This window comes from Drosophila arizonae, chromosome 2 (genome assembly GCF_054131065.1).
Source record: "Drosophila arizonae isolate 15081-1271.41 chromosome 2, UAZ_ARI_1.0, whole genome shotgun sequence".
NCBI classification, from domain to species: Eukaryota; Metazoa; Arthropoda; class Insecta; order Diptera; family Drosophilidae; genus Drosophila; species Drosophila arizonae.
The window spans coordinates 10,662,878-10,677,004 of NC_142922.1; the positions used below are offsets into that span (position 1 = coordinate 10,662,878).

Consider the following 14,127-nt stretch of genomic DNA (forward strand, 5'->3'; position numbering starts at 1 on the left):
TATGTTCACCAAATGCTTGATTCAGGCACCGAGGCAGAGACGCAGCGAGTGAAGTGAGCACAGACAGTCAATCAGTCGATGTCCTTCCGCCCAGAGTTTTTTAGTCCGCTTCTGCATATAATTAATCAGCTCAATTAAATGGCAATGTAATGCACTTTGTAACACACACAAAAAACACATACAAACACACAGAGAGGACAATCACATATGCGCACACATACACAAACCCACACAGATGCATAACCGCAGCGCCTAAAATTAGGCTAGTTCAAAGGGTCTCATTTGCTCTTCGCTGAGGTTGGGTGGATGAGCGGGGTACGGGTGGCATTTGGGCACAGGCATAATGATGGTAATTTGTTGGTTTGGCCAAAAGAGCAAACGGCACGCTTGGAATTTCAATTAATTTCCATAATTTCCAACGCTTTATGAACGAATAGAACAGAAGCAAGGCGAGGCGAAGCGAGGCAAAACAAAGCAAAGCAAAGCGAATGCGTCGCGATTACGAGGGTGTTTTTTGTTCAGCCAACAAAGCTGAGCTGAAACCGTTGGAATCAAGGGCTCCTGTCTGTCTATCTGTCGGACCAGCCCCTTCCCTAATGTGCGAGCGTGAGTCGGTCCCAAGATGACCACGACCTTAAGGTGAAAGTTGTCCTTCTCTCCTCATCATTACCGTTAGCATTATCATTATCATTGGAGAATAGTATATGCTAGTTGCAAGCCAATTTCATTTAGACAATACGGACAGCTCAGGCTTTAGGCTAAGACAGCCTAATATGCTAAACACGCAACGAAAACACGATACTCAGGTGTGCAAGGAAATCTCTAATTAGAGAGCTGAGGATAAGCTTTTTCCTTCAATAAATAATATGTACTATAATATTTATTATGTAATAGTAAAGTAAACTCTTATACGATGTTGCGAAGATGCTCGCCCTCAAAAGTTGACTTTTAACTGGCAGATTTATCTGTAAAAATGCTCAAAGCTTAGTGTACAATTTTATTAGACATTAACAATATTAATTTAAATAATCCTATTGAATTCATAAAATTAGGTTAAGGCTCAGTTCCATAAGTTTTGTTTAGAGCTTCATATCGAATTTTATTATTTAAAATGTAAACACGAGTACGAAAAATGTTATATTTTTATTAATCCCAGAATAGATATAAAAGAAATGAAATTGAAAGACCATTCTCTTCACAAATATATTAACGCAAATTCATTTTTGCCTACGGTTATTTTTTTTTATTATTTTTTTTTTATTAGAGATTAAAATTATACTGTTTTTTATCTCTCTATGTTTCTGTAATTCTCTATCAATTTATTTGTTACTTTTTTCAACTTTTGCTTCAATTTTAATATCCAACATCCTGGCTTATATGGCGCTCTCATATCAAACAAGTAGGAAAAATCTATTCTACAGCCCAACTTTCAAATAAACTTGCCTCCGCCAACTTGAGTTGTTAAAGATATTGCATATTGTATGCATATACAAAACACACGGGCAGCATGCTAGACAGATTTAGCTAGATGGGTTCTGGCTATCGTCCTAAGCGCGGATACATAACATATTCCTCTCATACCTATTCAGAAATAAGCTTTGTTCGCTGAATTCGAATACTACAGGAGTTACGGTTAATGTTTCAAAAATAAAATGTATCAACAATTAAAAAAAATTCGTAGGTATTACAATTCCTGCATTATATGACATTAATAAAAATAAAAAAGATTTTTATTTCAATTCATTTTATTTATATGTATTTACAAATGCAAGCGAATATACATTTTATGATACACATGGGCACTTCTCCAGAAAGGTTGACCACAGCCAAAACATTCAACTATAACTAATCTATCAAATTTAGCTAATATACACCAATATTACATTTTATCATAATACGTCTCGAAATATTGAGATACAAAGCCGAACAAGTGCAAAAGTTCTGTTTTGAGCATTTCTATTGCACATTTTGTTCTTATTTTTGAGACACTATGCAATGAATTTTCTCTACTTTACTATAATTAATAAATTGAATATATTGAAAATCATTTCCTGTACAATTACTCATTCGACACGTATCCTTTGACCCTGATTAAAACTAAAAAATAAAAAAAACTACTTAATATTTTTAAATCAAAAAAAAAAAAAAAAAAAAAAAAAAAAAAAACATTGTAAAGATGCCAATTTCTAATAATTTGTAATAAATTATTTATAATAAATTGTCACTTAAGGTTTTGCTAAAATCTCAGGTTGAACTGTTCATTTAAAAAGCGACTCACGTTTTTTGTAGCCTGCGAACCTCTTGGTTTTTTATGATTATCTTGAAAAATAACATTTGCTTAAAATCAGATTTAGCACCAATTATAGAGCTAATCAAGAGCTAAAGGATTCACTATTCGTCAAAATAAAAAAATGTTTTGGCATTCGTTTTTTTTTTTTTTTTTTTAACTCAAATACGTACGAATGTCACATTCGCCACTAGAGAATTGGCCATATGTTAATTATAATACTATTACTAAGTATGAATGCCTCATATAATCAATAGCTAATAGTGCGAACTAGTGTGAATTTTACCTAATTTTCTGTAGCCATATTTATTCAATATAAATACCAGATGTACTCCATTGCTAATAGCTCGAATTAGTGTTAATACATTTTTTGTAACCATATTTTAATTTGTTTAATAATAATAATCATATAAAATGTTTCACTTTTCAAGTATAATAGTACACCGTTTGATATTAATTTTTCAGCTTGACGTGCCACAAAAAGCACTGTAAAATGTTTAATTAAATGCGCAGCAATAATATGCAATCAAAAACTCAGTTATTATTATCAAAAACCAAATAAATTTCTAATTACAACAGCTAACGGGCAACGTTCGCAAGTTTTGCCATTTGGTTATTTGGCTGAAATTAATTTTTGGGTTAGGTGCGCAGCATATTCAAGGGGCGAAGGCAACAAAAACTCATTTCGACAGCGGTGGCCACAGTTCCAAATTGGAGTGCCTATGACCACTAGCAGCAGCAGCAGCAGCAGCAGCAGCAGCAGCAACAACAACAATAACAATGGCTGCATTGGCCAAAACAGGATTTAATTAAAAACTCAAAATGGCGGCTTAGTACCTGCTTTGCGTTTGTATTTGGCTTTTGTGAAGTGGCCTGGCGAATGGGCGAATCGAGAATTTTGTAAATTGCGCTCATTATGGGTTTTGATTTTTGAGTGCCAGATGAGTTTCTAATTAATTTTTGCGCTAGGCATTTATTGAAAAATGCTCGCATAAAACACACAGACACACACACAGCTATCAAATTGTTGCAGTTATATGAGGCAAATGAGAAAATGACCGAAATAAAACAAATTTAATGGCGTTTGTTTCGAGCCACTGCCCCAAAAGCCATAAAAGGCATTCTATACAAATTCATCCAAAAGGCAGATAACACAGCAACATCAACAACAACAACAACAACAACAACAACAATAGCAGCAACAGCAACAACAATGTCTAAAAAAGGAAAAAAATCGACATTATAAACAACATTATTAAAAACATGCCGCAAATGTTTTACTGCGCTCAAATTTTTGAGTCCATTTTGTTGTCGACGCTGCTCCGTGAGTGGGTGGTTGGGTGGTTGCTGGGATGCCAGGCGGACTAGATGGCTGACTGGCTGTACTAAGCTCATAATGATGTTCAGTGGGCAAATTAATACTGCTGTCTCGCTTCCACTCTAGCAAGCTAATAATATTAAGCGCTGCCAAAAGCGGGAGTAAGAGAGAAAAAATGAGAGAAAGAAGAAAACGGAATTGGCTTGTGTGTGTGTGCGTAAATATGTATATACATATGTATATCAATTCTGTAAGGTGCTGTTAACAATCTGTGTTCGTGTGTCAAAGAGTATATGTATATATATGTGTGTGTGTGTGTATGTATATGTATTTGGTGGCATGCAATAACGCAGTGCTGCTCAATAATAATAAAAATATTTCTGAGCAATGCGATGGGATAAAGAAAGTCAAGCTACGCGATAGATATGAAAGTAGTATAAGTATAGGGATAAGTATGAGCATAAGTATAAGAATGATCGAACCTAAGCCAGGCAACATACTTGAGTTTATGGTAGAAAACGTCATATAATATTCATTTATTTTTATATGTACTTCGTTTGTTTTGTACACGCAATTAACGCAATTTACTACATTTCCAGATAAGTAGGCAATACTTTTTTTTAAAACCCTTATCTGTATTCTAATGAAAACCGCAGTTCACGATAATATAATATGGCTTTGTTGCTCTCTGCCTCTTTCTCTCTAGTGCTGCTCCCCATTCCAGAAATTTGCGTAATAATTCATAATGAAAAAAGTTTTTCCATCCCATGCTTGCCAGTTTTTCCTTCGCTTTCATGCTATATGTATACGTATATAAATATGCTTTTTTATTTGAAAATAAATAAATATTAGGGCCATAGCGAGGCAGCAGCAACAAGAACTACATTATTATCGTCATTATGATGAGCCGCCTTCGCTAACGGCGAAGTTTATCAAAAGGCCAAGTAACAATGGCGATGGCAGCGACTGAGACTGAGACTGCGACGCCTTCTCGTTCCAGCTCGTTTCATACAGATGCACGGACACATGCGCAGAAGCAATGTACACACACACACACATACACATACTCGGTCATATGCATGTGCATTCACACACAGCTTTACATGGCCACTTGTAACGTGTGGAATTTGTTTACCCTTATTTCATTACAAAGGGATTGCAAACAAAAATATTAAAATTGTGGTAAATAAACAAATTTCGAAATAATTTAAAATATATAAATGCTTTAGCTGTTTACACATGCACACACGCACTTACAGCTACCTCTGCATGTGTGTGTGCACATATACATACGTTGTGCGCTCTCGTGTCTGTGTGTACTCTGCATACATTCTCTCGCTCTTGCTGCCGCATTACCAATTTGCTCTCTCTCTCTCTCTCTCTCTCTCTCTCTCTCTCTCTCTCTCCGCCTCGCAGGCAGCCATTGCCCGCGCCATGCCAAGTGTCTGCCCAATTCTTGTGGGTACATTAGCGCTAATGATGATTGAAACGACAAACGTGTCGCCTCGTCGCTCGAGCACAAGAGAAAGAGAGCGAGAGAGAAAGAATATGAGAGCGAGAGAGAGAGAGAGAGAGAGAGAGAGAGAGAGCTAAAGAGAAAAGCGTTAACGAATTCCGTGCTTTGATTTAAAATTTGTATCTCGTGCCAAATTTAAACTTCAAGGAGCGAGAGGCTGCGCCAACAAACGGGCGAGGAGCTCTCCGTGCAGCCACTTGGTATCCCATTTTTCTTCTCGTGCCGTTTTCCCTTTTGCATTGATTCACTTTGATGGGCGCTAATTGGGGTTTCTGTGGTGGTAATGATCGTTGGTATTTTCTGTAGTTTATCAAGTGGTAAATTTAAAAGCCGAACACTCATGTATAAGACGAGCGAGAAATTTAATGTATGAGAAGTAAAATAGGTATAATTAAAAACGATTTTTTATAATCATAATTAAAATTAGGATTAAAAAAAATTAATTTGGTTTTTATAAATATTTTTAAATAACGATATTTTATAATTTCAAAATAAACAAAAATTTTATAATTTCAAAAATAAACAAAATAACTCTGAATACCGAGTGTTAAAATATGGGAATATAGTAAATTCGTGTAGTTCGATTTAATTAATTATGGGATGTAATTATTGCGCTCCTTAATCAGTAAATGTTATTTCTACCGCAACGCCATATTGTATTCCCGTTAATAATTCAAGGCACCGCCCACTGAACCACTCACCCGCTCAGCCACTTCACCCTGCAACCAGCCAATTATCCATTTATTTCATAATTTCAATAACTTTTCATACAGTCGCGTGCGGGCTGAGAGGAGCGAGGCGTAGAGGCTAATGGAAGGGTGCTCGCTGCGATAGGTGGGTGGCTCGTTGGGTGGGTGGTTGCGTTTTTATGTAACTGCTGGTGGTTGCTCCTGACAATCTGAATGATGATGATGTTACGCAGCTACTGCTGTTGTTGCTGTCGCTGCCACTGCTGTTGCTGCTGCTGCTGCTGCTGCTCTGCCGCTGCTGTGTAAATCCCGGAAAAAAGCAGAAACAAGCTGGATGCGAACCGCATCCCACACGAACATGAGAAAAATCACAGCCACGAAGCATGCAGACGCACACACACACACGCATCCACAGAGACACACACAGAGAAAGCAGCGCTGCTGCCGTCGACGTCGACAATTGCTGCAGCAGATATTGTACAAATTTTACGACCAGCAACTTTTGAATTCAGTTGAGTTTGCAACACGTTCTCGTTCGCATGCGGCTTGAAAGGATGACCAGATCTCCGGCTTGCGCGATTATTTAATTCCCTTGGCTTCCGCTGTAATTGACGAAACGCGCGCAATTGTAGGCAACATTTTATGCCGTCGGCTAATTCAGACATTCAAGTGGAAAAGTGCATTACATTCAAAAGAAATTTAAAGATGCAGCTAAACATTTATATATTATTTATCTGAACTGAACTAAATAAATGTTGGAGCAAATACGAAACGGAAATTTTGGATAAAACTAAAATAAATAATTGCCCAAAAAGGTTTGTTTTGCCATTCAAAATTGAAATTGCCCTCATATAAATTAATGAAGTAGAATTCATTTAACTAAATTTATTTATTTATATATTTGCATATTAATAATAATTAACTCGTTATTTAATAACTCGTTATTTAATAATTATATATAAGAAGTATGCGAAGAAAATAAAAAGAATCTCAAAATTAGGAATCATTAATTTGTTGCGTTAACTTTGTTTACTATGGACAAAAAGTAGAATATTTTTTAATCCAAATCCAAATAAACCAAATTTCATTCTGTATTATATATATATATATATATATATATATATATATATATATATATATATATATATATATATATATATATATATATATATATATATTTTTTTTTTTTTACCATAATAGAAATTTTAAAAGTAAATATATAAATAATTTTTACATTTACTCGCGTCTCTCATGGCCTAAATCAATCAGTTGCTGTTCTCAATTTTGTAAAATTGAATTACTTGTATTCTTTAGCTTATTCTTATTCTTACTTATTCTTTAGCTAGTAATTTAATCTTAATAGAATATTAATAAATAAAAAACAATATTATCCAATCTTACTGGATCTATACGAGAGCTGTGATCAGAAGTTCAAGAGCCATGAGATTATAAATAGATATGATACTTATTTTATATAAGGATCATGAGCTTTTGATCAAATGTTTGTTTGTTTTATATTTTGATTAAGTTTAACAACAATTAGGTATTTTGAAAGTTCTTGTCTTTATAGTACTATCTGCATATATATCAGTTCATATAGTATTAATTAGTCCATTTACTTATTTGATGATAGATCTTTAACGATGCATTAATAATTACAAGTACATTAATTTAATAAAACAGAAAAAAATCGCAGTTAATATGCGCGCTTACATATTGCATATATACTAAAAATATACTGATAATATATTGAGAAAATCTATTATTACAAAATTGTGTATTCATTATATTGAAAATATATTTAAAAAATATTTTTAAAATTTATTAAAAAAACATATATGTAATAACCTTTCACATTATGTTTATGAAATACAAATCAATAGATTCAAATTGGAAATAAAGTCATTTACTCTTTTATATACCTAAGGAATAATTTACTTTAGTGTAACATAATGCTTATATAACATATATGTATATGTACAGTCGACTCTTGTTATTTCAAACCTGCGTTATTTCGAACCTCTCATTATTTCAAAGTTATCCCTCAGTAATTCGAAATAAAAATCATTGCTAAGACGCGGTAATTCGTACTCATATGGTTAAACACTCGACAATTCGAAATATTTTAAGAGTCCCTTGAATTTCGAAATAACGAGAGTCGACTGTATAACATAATGCTTAAATCAAAACTCCCATTTATAATTGTCATTAGAATAATGTGAAAAAATATTTAATTAATTTACTGTATTTTAGCCAACAGCTTAAGTTTAAGTTCAGATATTTTACATGCATATTTTTAACTTTAATTATAAAATATTGTAGCTACTATTAAATTTGCAAGCCAAAGTTTGCATGTTGTGTCTGGGTCTTTACTGAGCTCAGCTGTCCACAGTTATTTGTATTAGACGCCTTAATGAACCTAATTTATTCAATATAAGCCACACAACTTGACCACGTTTGTATATACCATTTATTTGTATGTATAAATTTGCACTTGCATGTACACCCATATATGTATGTGTCTGAAGCTGTCTGGCTATCAGATGGATATTAAAGCACCTGTCCAACAACAACAACAACAACAGCAACAGCAACAGCAACAGCAATGCCAACAATTAAGCAGCAAACTGTGACAAAGTCTCAATTAGGCTATCAAATTGCCAGCAGGGACAGCGACAATAGCTGAGCAGGACAGATGCACAGAGTGAGACAGACAGAGAGCCTAAAAAGAGACAGAGAGAGAGAGTAGGAGAGGGACTGAGATAGATAGAGCGTGAATGAGAGGAGGAGAAAAGCATTGCAATTAAGTGCAATGAATGCACTCACTGTGCAACTGAGTGTGTGTGTGTGTGTGTGTGTGTGTGTGTGTGTGCGTATGCGTACGGCTTTGTCCGTGTGCATGTGTGTGTGGTAGTCTGCGGTCATTTGCCGTTGCATCAACCAGTTGCTGCTGCCCACCATTCATTGCTGGGTCAATTGTTTGGCTAAGCTAAAGATTCTGGACTTTGGATAAGGCAATGTGTATTTGAATGATGATCCCCGCCGGTGGCTCTTGTGCCAGCAATTCCCTTTTCACTTCAAGCAGCTCAGATTACACGCGCTGACCGCTTTGGTTGTGGTTGGCCAAGTGCCACTTAATTGTGGGCATAATCAGAGCTGAAGACAATTGCAATGGCAATTGCAGTCGTTGACAGCTGAATGCCATGCGGATAGCCAAGGTGGCGACAATTTAACATTTAACACTGCTCTTGGCATTTTTCAGCTGACCAACAAGTGAGACGGAGGTGAATAGCTTGGAATTGCCGTCGTCGACTTGTGCCGAATACTAAGCATGTTGCAGAATCCTTCCAAATATCACGCAAATCCCTTGTCACACTTCCTGGCATTGCATAACACACAAGCCAGCAGCGTGGCACACGCACATGCACACGGACATGGACATGGACACGGGCAGGGACAGGGACATGGACATGGGCATGGACAGCTGCAACCGCATCATACACTGCCAACGGCGGCGTTAGCTGCAGCAGCCGCGGCAGCTGCAGTGACGGCAGCGGGTCAAAGTTCGTATCAAATGGAGCTGCAGTCGCACCAACAGCAGCAGCAGCAACAACAACAACAACAACAGCAACAGCAACAACAGCACCAGCAGCAGCAACTTCCCATTGGCCTCCCAACACCCACACAGGCACAATCGCACACACACACACACAACCACCACAGGGAGCAGCTGGCGACTGCGACGTCGCACGCGCAGCTCATTGAGGCGGCCGCGGCGCATACCTCCCTCGATGTGGGCAAGTCGTTTACAATAGCCGCCATTTTAGGTCTGCAACAGCAGAGCAAGGAGTATAATAATGCCATTAATCTGTCGCTCAATGGCGGCACGTCAGCAGCGGGCACAGGTGGAGGCGCTGCTGGTGCGGATGCTCTCGACCAGGATAACAATAACAGCAAGTGCTACAATAGCAACAGTGCCAACAGCAACAGCAACAGCAATAGCAACCACAACAACAGCAGCAGCACTAGTTATGGCACCAGCAACAACAATAACAACAACAACAATGGCCAAAGTGTAAATAACTTCAATTGTGATAGCAGCGGCAGTCGCTACCTGCCCGCTGTACAACATACTCTTCCGCATCCCCACACCCACTCCCACTCCCAGCAGCGGGCAAATTTTGCTGCTGCCGCTGTTGTCGCCGCCGCCGTCAGTGGAGCGCCCTCCGCACTGCAGAGCTTGCAACAGCTCCACCAGCATCACGCGCAGCAGGCCTCGCTTAGCTTCCAACGTGACAAGCTCAAGTCGGGTAAGTCGAGTCTAGCATTAGAGATTTGCTTTATATTAATCATCAATTTTTTCCTCTTTCATTGCCTTCACAGACTCGCAGAAAAAAAGCGGACTGAAGAATAAGCGCGTCCGAACTATCTTCACACCAGAGCAGCTGGAGTGCCTGGAGGCGGAGTTCGAGCGCCAGCAATACATGGTGGGACCCGAGCGTCTATACCTGGCGCACACACTCAAGCTGACGGAGGCCCAGGTGAAAGTGTGGTTCCAGAACCGTCGCATCAAATGGCGCAAGCATCATTTGGAGCTGACCCAACAGCGTTTGGCATTGATTAGACAAACTCAACTGCCAGGTGGAGGAGTGACAGCGGTGCCAGCATCGACGAACACTACGTCTTCCGTGGAGCTGCCCCTGAACGCCGGCTGCAGCACAGCCTCGCCGAGCTTGCTAGAAGAGGACAATGAGGACAGCAAACAGTCGCTATCGCTACCGCTACGTCCAATGAGTCGAGCGGCCTCCGAATCCGATTTATCTATATGCAATGACTCCCTGGATTTAGACGGCGATAGCCTTATGGATGGCAGTGAGGAGGCATAAGCAATCCGTGCAGACAAATATGTAAATATAGTAAAATAAATCTGTTTAATACGCACTAAATCCTTATTTAAATATAAATGTATATATTTATTAGAAGTGAACATTTCCCCCTTAGTTTAATATACTTTTACAATTACACGAATTACGTTTGCTTAGCTCTTAACGAATTACATATACATCTCTATTTTATAATGAGTTGTGTACATATGCAATTATCACACACTAAAGAGTTCAGTTATTGCTGTGTCGCCGAGACGACTCTATCGTAGCAGGAGAGATGCACCACCTGGCCATTTGGGTAGCGCACAAGGGCTGTTTCGTTGGTGAAGCGTTTCCTGCACTCGGGACACAGAGTGGACTCATTTATTTCGAAGCTCTTGTTCTTCTCCTTGGCGAGAGAAGCTCGCAGTCGTGCGGCTTCGGCTTGCAGGAGGCCGCGTATGATCTTACGCTGGTGGCTTTCGTTCATTTGGGTGCGAGCCACCGTCTCGAAATAATTTTTCAGCTCATGCATGTAAATGTCATCGGGCAGGTACTGGAAATAGCAAATGAATGAGTGTAAGTAAAAATTGCCATGGGATAACTGCAAATAAAAGGCGCTTACTTCGATAATCTTCGTGGGATCAATTTTAATGGTATATGTGTTGAGCAAGTCCACTGCGACATCTTTGTTCGGCCTAAGAAAGTCGGGATGCAAGGTAACGCCCTCATAAGGTGGTTGTTGTGTTGGCTTCAGTATAGTGAGAAGCAATATATTGAACACCTCCTTATCGTCCTCGTACTTCGCCTCTGCGTATGCTTTAGCTTTGTCCACATCGCCGAAAACTTGTATATATATGGCTAGCACTTCCTCATGCTTTTTGAGGCGACCTAGAATTAGGGCCCGCTCCTCTAGCAGCACTGTGCTCGGAAAGTCATCCAACACGCGATCCGGCGAATAATGTTGCGACTCTTCCAGCATTTTGTACATCTTGGCGCGCAAGGGCTGTAGCTCGGGTGTTTCTTCTCTATCAATTAACGACACAATAATAATAATATTGGGATATATAAAATTATACGACTTACCCCTTGGCCTGCAGAGCCAGTAAGCGTTGCACCTGCTCGCTGTACTGCTTAAGAAGTGCATTGTGACGTAGGGTGTTGGTGTCATTCCATTCGAAAATGATGTGCTCGAGGTAAGGTATGACGAGAGCCTTGTGCTTACTTAGCAGGAAGTCAAGAACTTTGGCACGAGGCAATGCCTCCACGGCGATCAGCTCGTCGGTGAATATTGTTAGACCTTCCATCGGATTCTCAGTCAATACCCAATCAGCAAATTCAAAAATTAACGGTAGATTATCGGAGCCAAGTGACTGAAGATAAGTTATGGTGCGTTTATGTCCCTGCAATACTGATCCCTTAATATTCGCTTGTTCTTTCAGCAGTGTTAGGGCCTTTTTGTGTTTTTTTTTGCCATCGTAGAGAATGATCAGCTCCGAAAGCTTGTTGTGTTTCTTTAACATTTTCTCAGACTCCTCTAGGTGGCATTGGTTAAGTCGCAGCAGAGGCGCAACCAGCGCATCATTTGTCTGCAGATAACACTTCAGCAGTGTGGTATCAATAATTTCCAGTAGGGACTTTGAGCTGCTCTTGGTGTCGAGCAGCTTTACCACTTCTCGTTGACGGGCTTGCACCAGAAATTCAATAAGCGCCAAGTACGCATTTTCAAGGTCATGATCCTCCAGCTTCGGTACACTAGATGGTGGAACCACAGCATCTGTAGTGTTTTTTGGCTCCGGAACCAAGCTAGGGAATAGGCGTATCACATCATAAGGATCAATGTTAGCTTTCTCAAACTCTTTCATGGCTGCTGCAAACTCTTTATTGGTAAAGAGCTCTTTGGCATAGAGCATACGTATTTGACGTATGGTCTGTGCTTTATCAACGCCATCTTCTTCGGAAATTTCCTTAGAAATGGATGCAATATTAGCGTAACTCATGCTTGGGGCACATTTAGAGTAAGCTTACAGTTAATTCAATTGCCAGTTGGAATTTCTTTTGCTGCAATAACTCTTGTCGCTGCATTCGAATGTCCACGAGGCGTATACACCACAGCTCAGATGACGCGGCGGCGAAAATGATGCCCTTATCGGAGCGAACAAGAAATCTAGTATTTTTCAGCTCCGGTATAGATTGAACTAAAGTGTCCTTGCCTACCAAACTGCGCACCTCGATGGTATTTTTAGTGCGTCCAACAGCAAAAGGCTCATCCCAAACTGAAAAAAAACCACTAGTGTTAGTGCGTATAGCAAAGAATTAGATTGTATCAATACCTAGAGCCAATAGCGGACTTGACCATTGCGTCAATGTAGTTCTGTTCATGCCAGTGTCGACGTTATTGTCTATGGCTTTGTATTGGCCAAGATCGATGAGCATTAGGTAGTTGTCTTTGGATATGCCCAGCATACTATTTCGTATAAGGCAAATATTGGGCTCCTGGCTTATAGTGGACGACGTAAGTATGAGCTTGTGCATCTTTGGAGGATTGTAGGATATCTTGCAATGGAGAATGGATTGTGTGTAAAGATTATTGAATTCTTAACAAGTGACATCACTTACATCGTATAAAACATATTCATCTTTGTAGCCGACACAGATGAGCTGATTTACCCAGCACATTGCCTTGGGGACATCAAGGAGCTCAATGGCCAACTCCAGAGAAGCGAGCTTGTCCTTTTTCCAGAAGAACAATACCAATCGACGTTTGATAGCGCAGCCTATTCGTATAAATGTGGCCACCTCGCCCGTAATCGACTTGCGTGTGTCTACATCCATTGTGAATAATGTACATCCCTTAGTTTCCGCAGAGCTATGCATAAACTCAAAATTGTTCTCGATCCGGCTTACATCACACACATGAATTATATTGTCGGTGAGTACAAACAGCAAATTTTCAGCAGCCACTACTTCCATTTGCGTAATAGGTTTCTTGCTGAAATTCTTATTGAACATTCGCATATCGACGTCTGTTTGATTTTCCACTGAGTACATGATGAGCTGACCGCTCCGGGTGCCCAAAATGACATGATTACCTAGTGGTCATAAGAATGTTTGTAAAAAGATCATATTATATTATTTATTATAGGTAATTACTTACCAAATGCTGTAATGGCTTCAATTTGAACTCCCTGCTTTAATATGGACTGCACACTGTAGGCCGTATGCATTTTGCTTTTTTAATTGGCGTAAGCATATGCCTGAGTGCAAAGAAAACAAATATTCAGCCACTGTTCTGTTCTGTGGTTAGTGATTCAGCCCAGCCCCAGTCCGCAAACAGCTGATATGAGGCCCACACACGAGCAAAAAGGCTACAGCAATCGCATAATTTTACAATATTTGATAGATTTGCCGTGCGGTTATATTATAAATAAAATATTCAAAAGAAAAATTAA

General features: G+C 39.0%; 2 protein-coding genes across 3 annotated transcripts; one reads left to right on the forward strand and one right to left on the reverse strand.

Annotated features, from left to right (window-relative positions):
* Positions 1 to 6,336: 6,336 nt before the first annotated feature.
* Positions 6,337 to 10,763, forward strand: LOC108609930 (uncharacterized). Of its 2 annotated transcripts, XM_089462643.1 has the most exons (3): positions 6,337 to 6,625; positions 9,073 to 10,120; positions 10,194 to 10,763. In XM_089462643.1, the coding sequence occupies exons 2-3, from the start codon at positions 9,142 to 9,144 to the stop codon at positions 10,694 to 10,696; spliced, it is 1,482 nt and encodes a 493-aa protein (XP_089318769.1). In that variant the 5' UTR covers positions 6,337 to 6,625; positions 9,073 to 9,141; the 3' UTR covers positions 10,697 to 10,763. The 2 variants fall into 2 exon arrangements, with proteins under 2 accessions (XP_089318769.1, XP_017857206.2); XM_018001717.2 differs by lacking the exon at positions 6,337 to 6,625 and having other exon boundaries at positions 7,832 to 10,120.
* Vps39 (vacuolar protein sorting 39) lies at positions 10,760 to 14,125 on the reverse strand. The gene is made up of 7 exons (XM_018018967.2): positions 13,833 to 14,125; positions 13,295 to 13,767; positions 13,009 to 13,231; positions 12,704 to 12,951; positions 11,762 to 12,642; positions 11,301 to 11,703; positions 10,760 to 11,231 (listed from the first exon to the last, which is right to left on the reverse strand). The coding sequence occupies exons 1-7, from the start codon at positions 13,900 to 13,902 to the stop codon at positions 10,932 to 10,934; spliced, it is 2,598 nt and encodes an 865-aa protein (XP_017874456.1). The 5' UTR covers positions 13,903 to 14,125; the 3' UTR covers positions 10,760 to 10,931.
* Between the last annotated feature and the right edge of the window lie 2 nt (positions 14,126 to 14,127).

Bases quoted from the DNA above. Each gene is read 5' to 3' on its own strand.
- LOC108609930 (XM_089462643.1), top strand. From the start codon at position 9,142: ATGTTGCAGAATCCTTCCAAATATCACGCAAATCCCTTGTCACACTTC. The intron at 10,121-10,193 runs GTAAGTCGAGTC...TTGCCTTCACAG, and splicing joins ACGTGACAAGCTCAAGTCGG to ACTCGCAGAAAAAAAGCGGA.
- Vps39 (XM_018018967.2), bottom strand. From the start codon at position 13,902: ATGCATACGGCCTACAGTGTGCAGTCCATATTAAAGCAGGGAGTTCAA. The intron at 12,952-13,008 runs GTATTGATACAA...GTTTTTTTTCAG, and splicing joins AAGTCCGCTATTGGCTCTAG to TTTGGGATGAGCCTTTTGCT. The intron at 11,704-11,761 runs GTAAGTCGTATA...GTTAATTGATAG, and splicing joins CTGGCTCTGCAGGCCAAGGG to AGAAGAAACACCCGAGCTAC.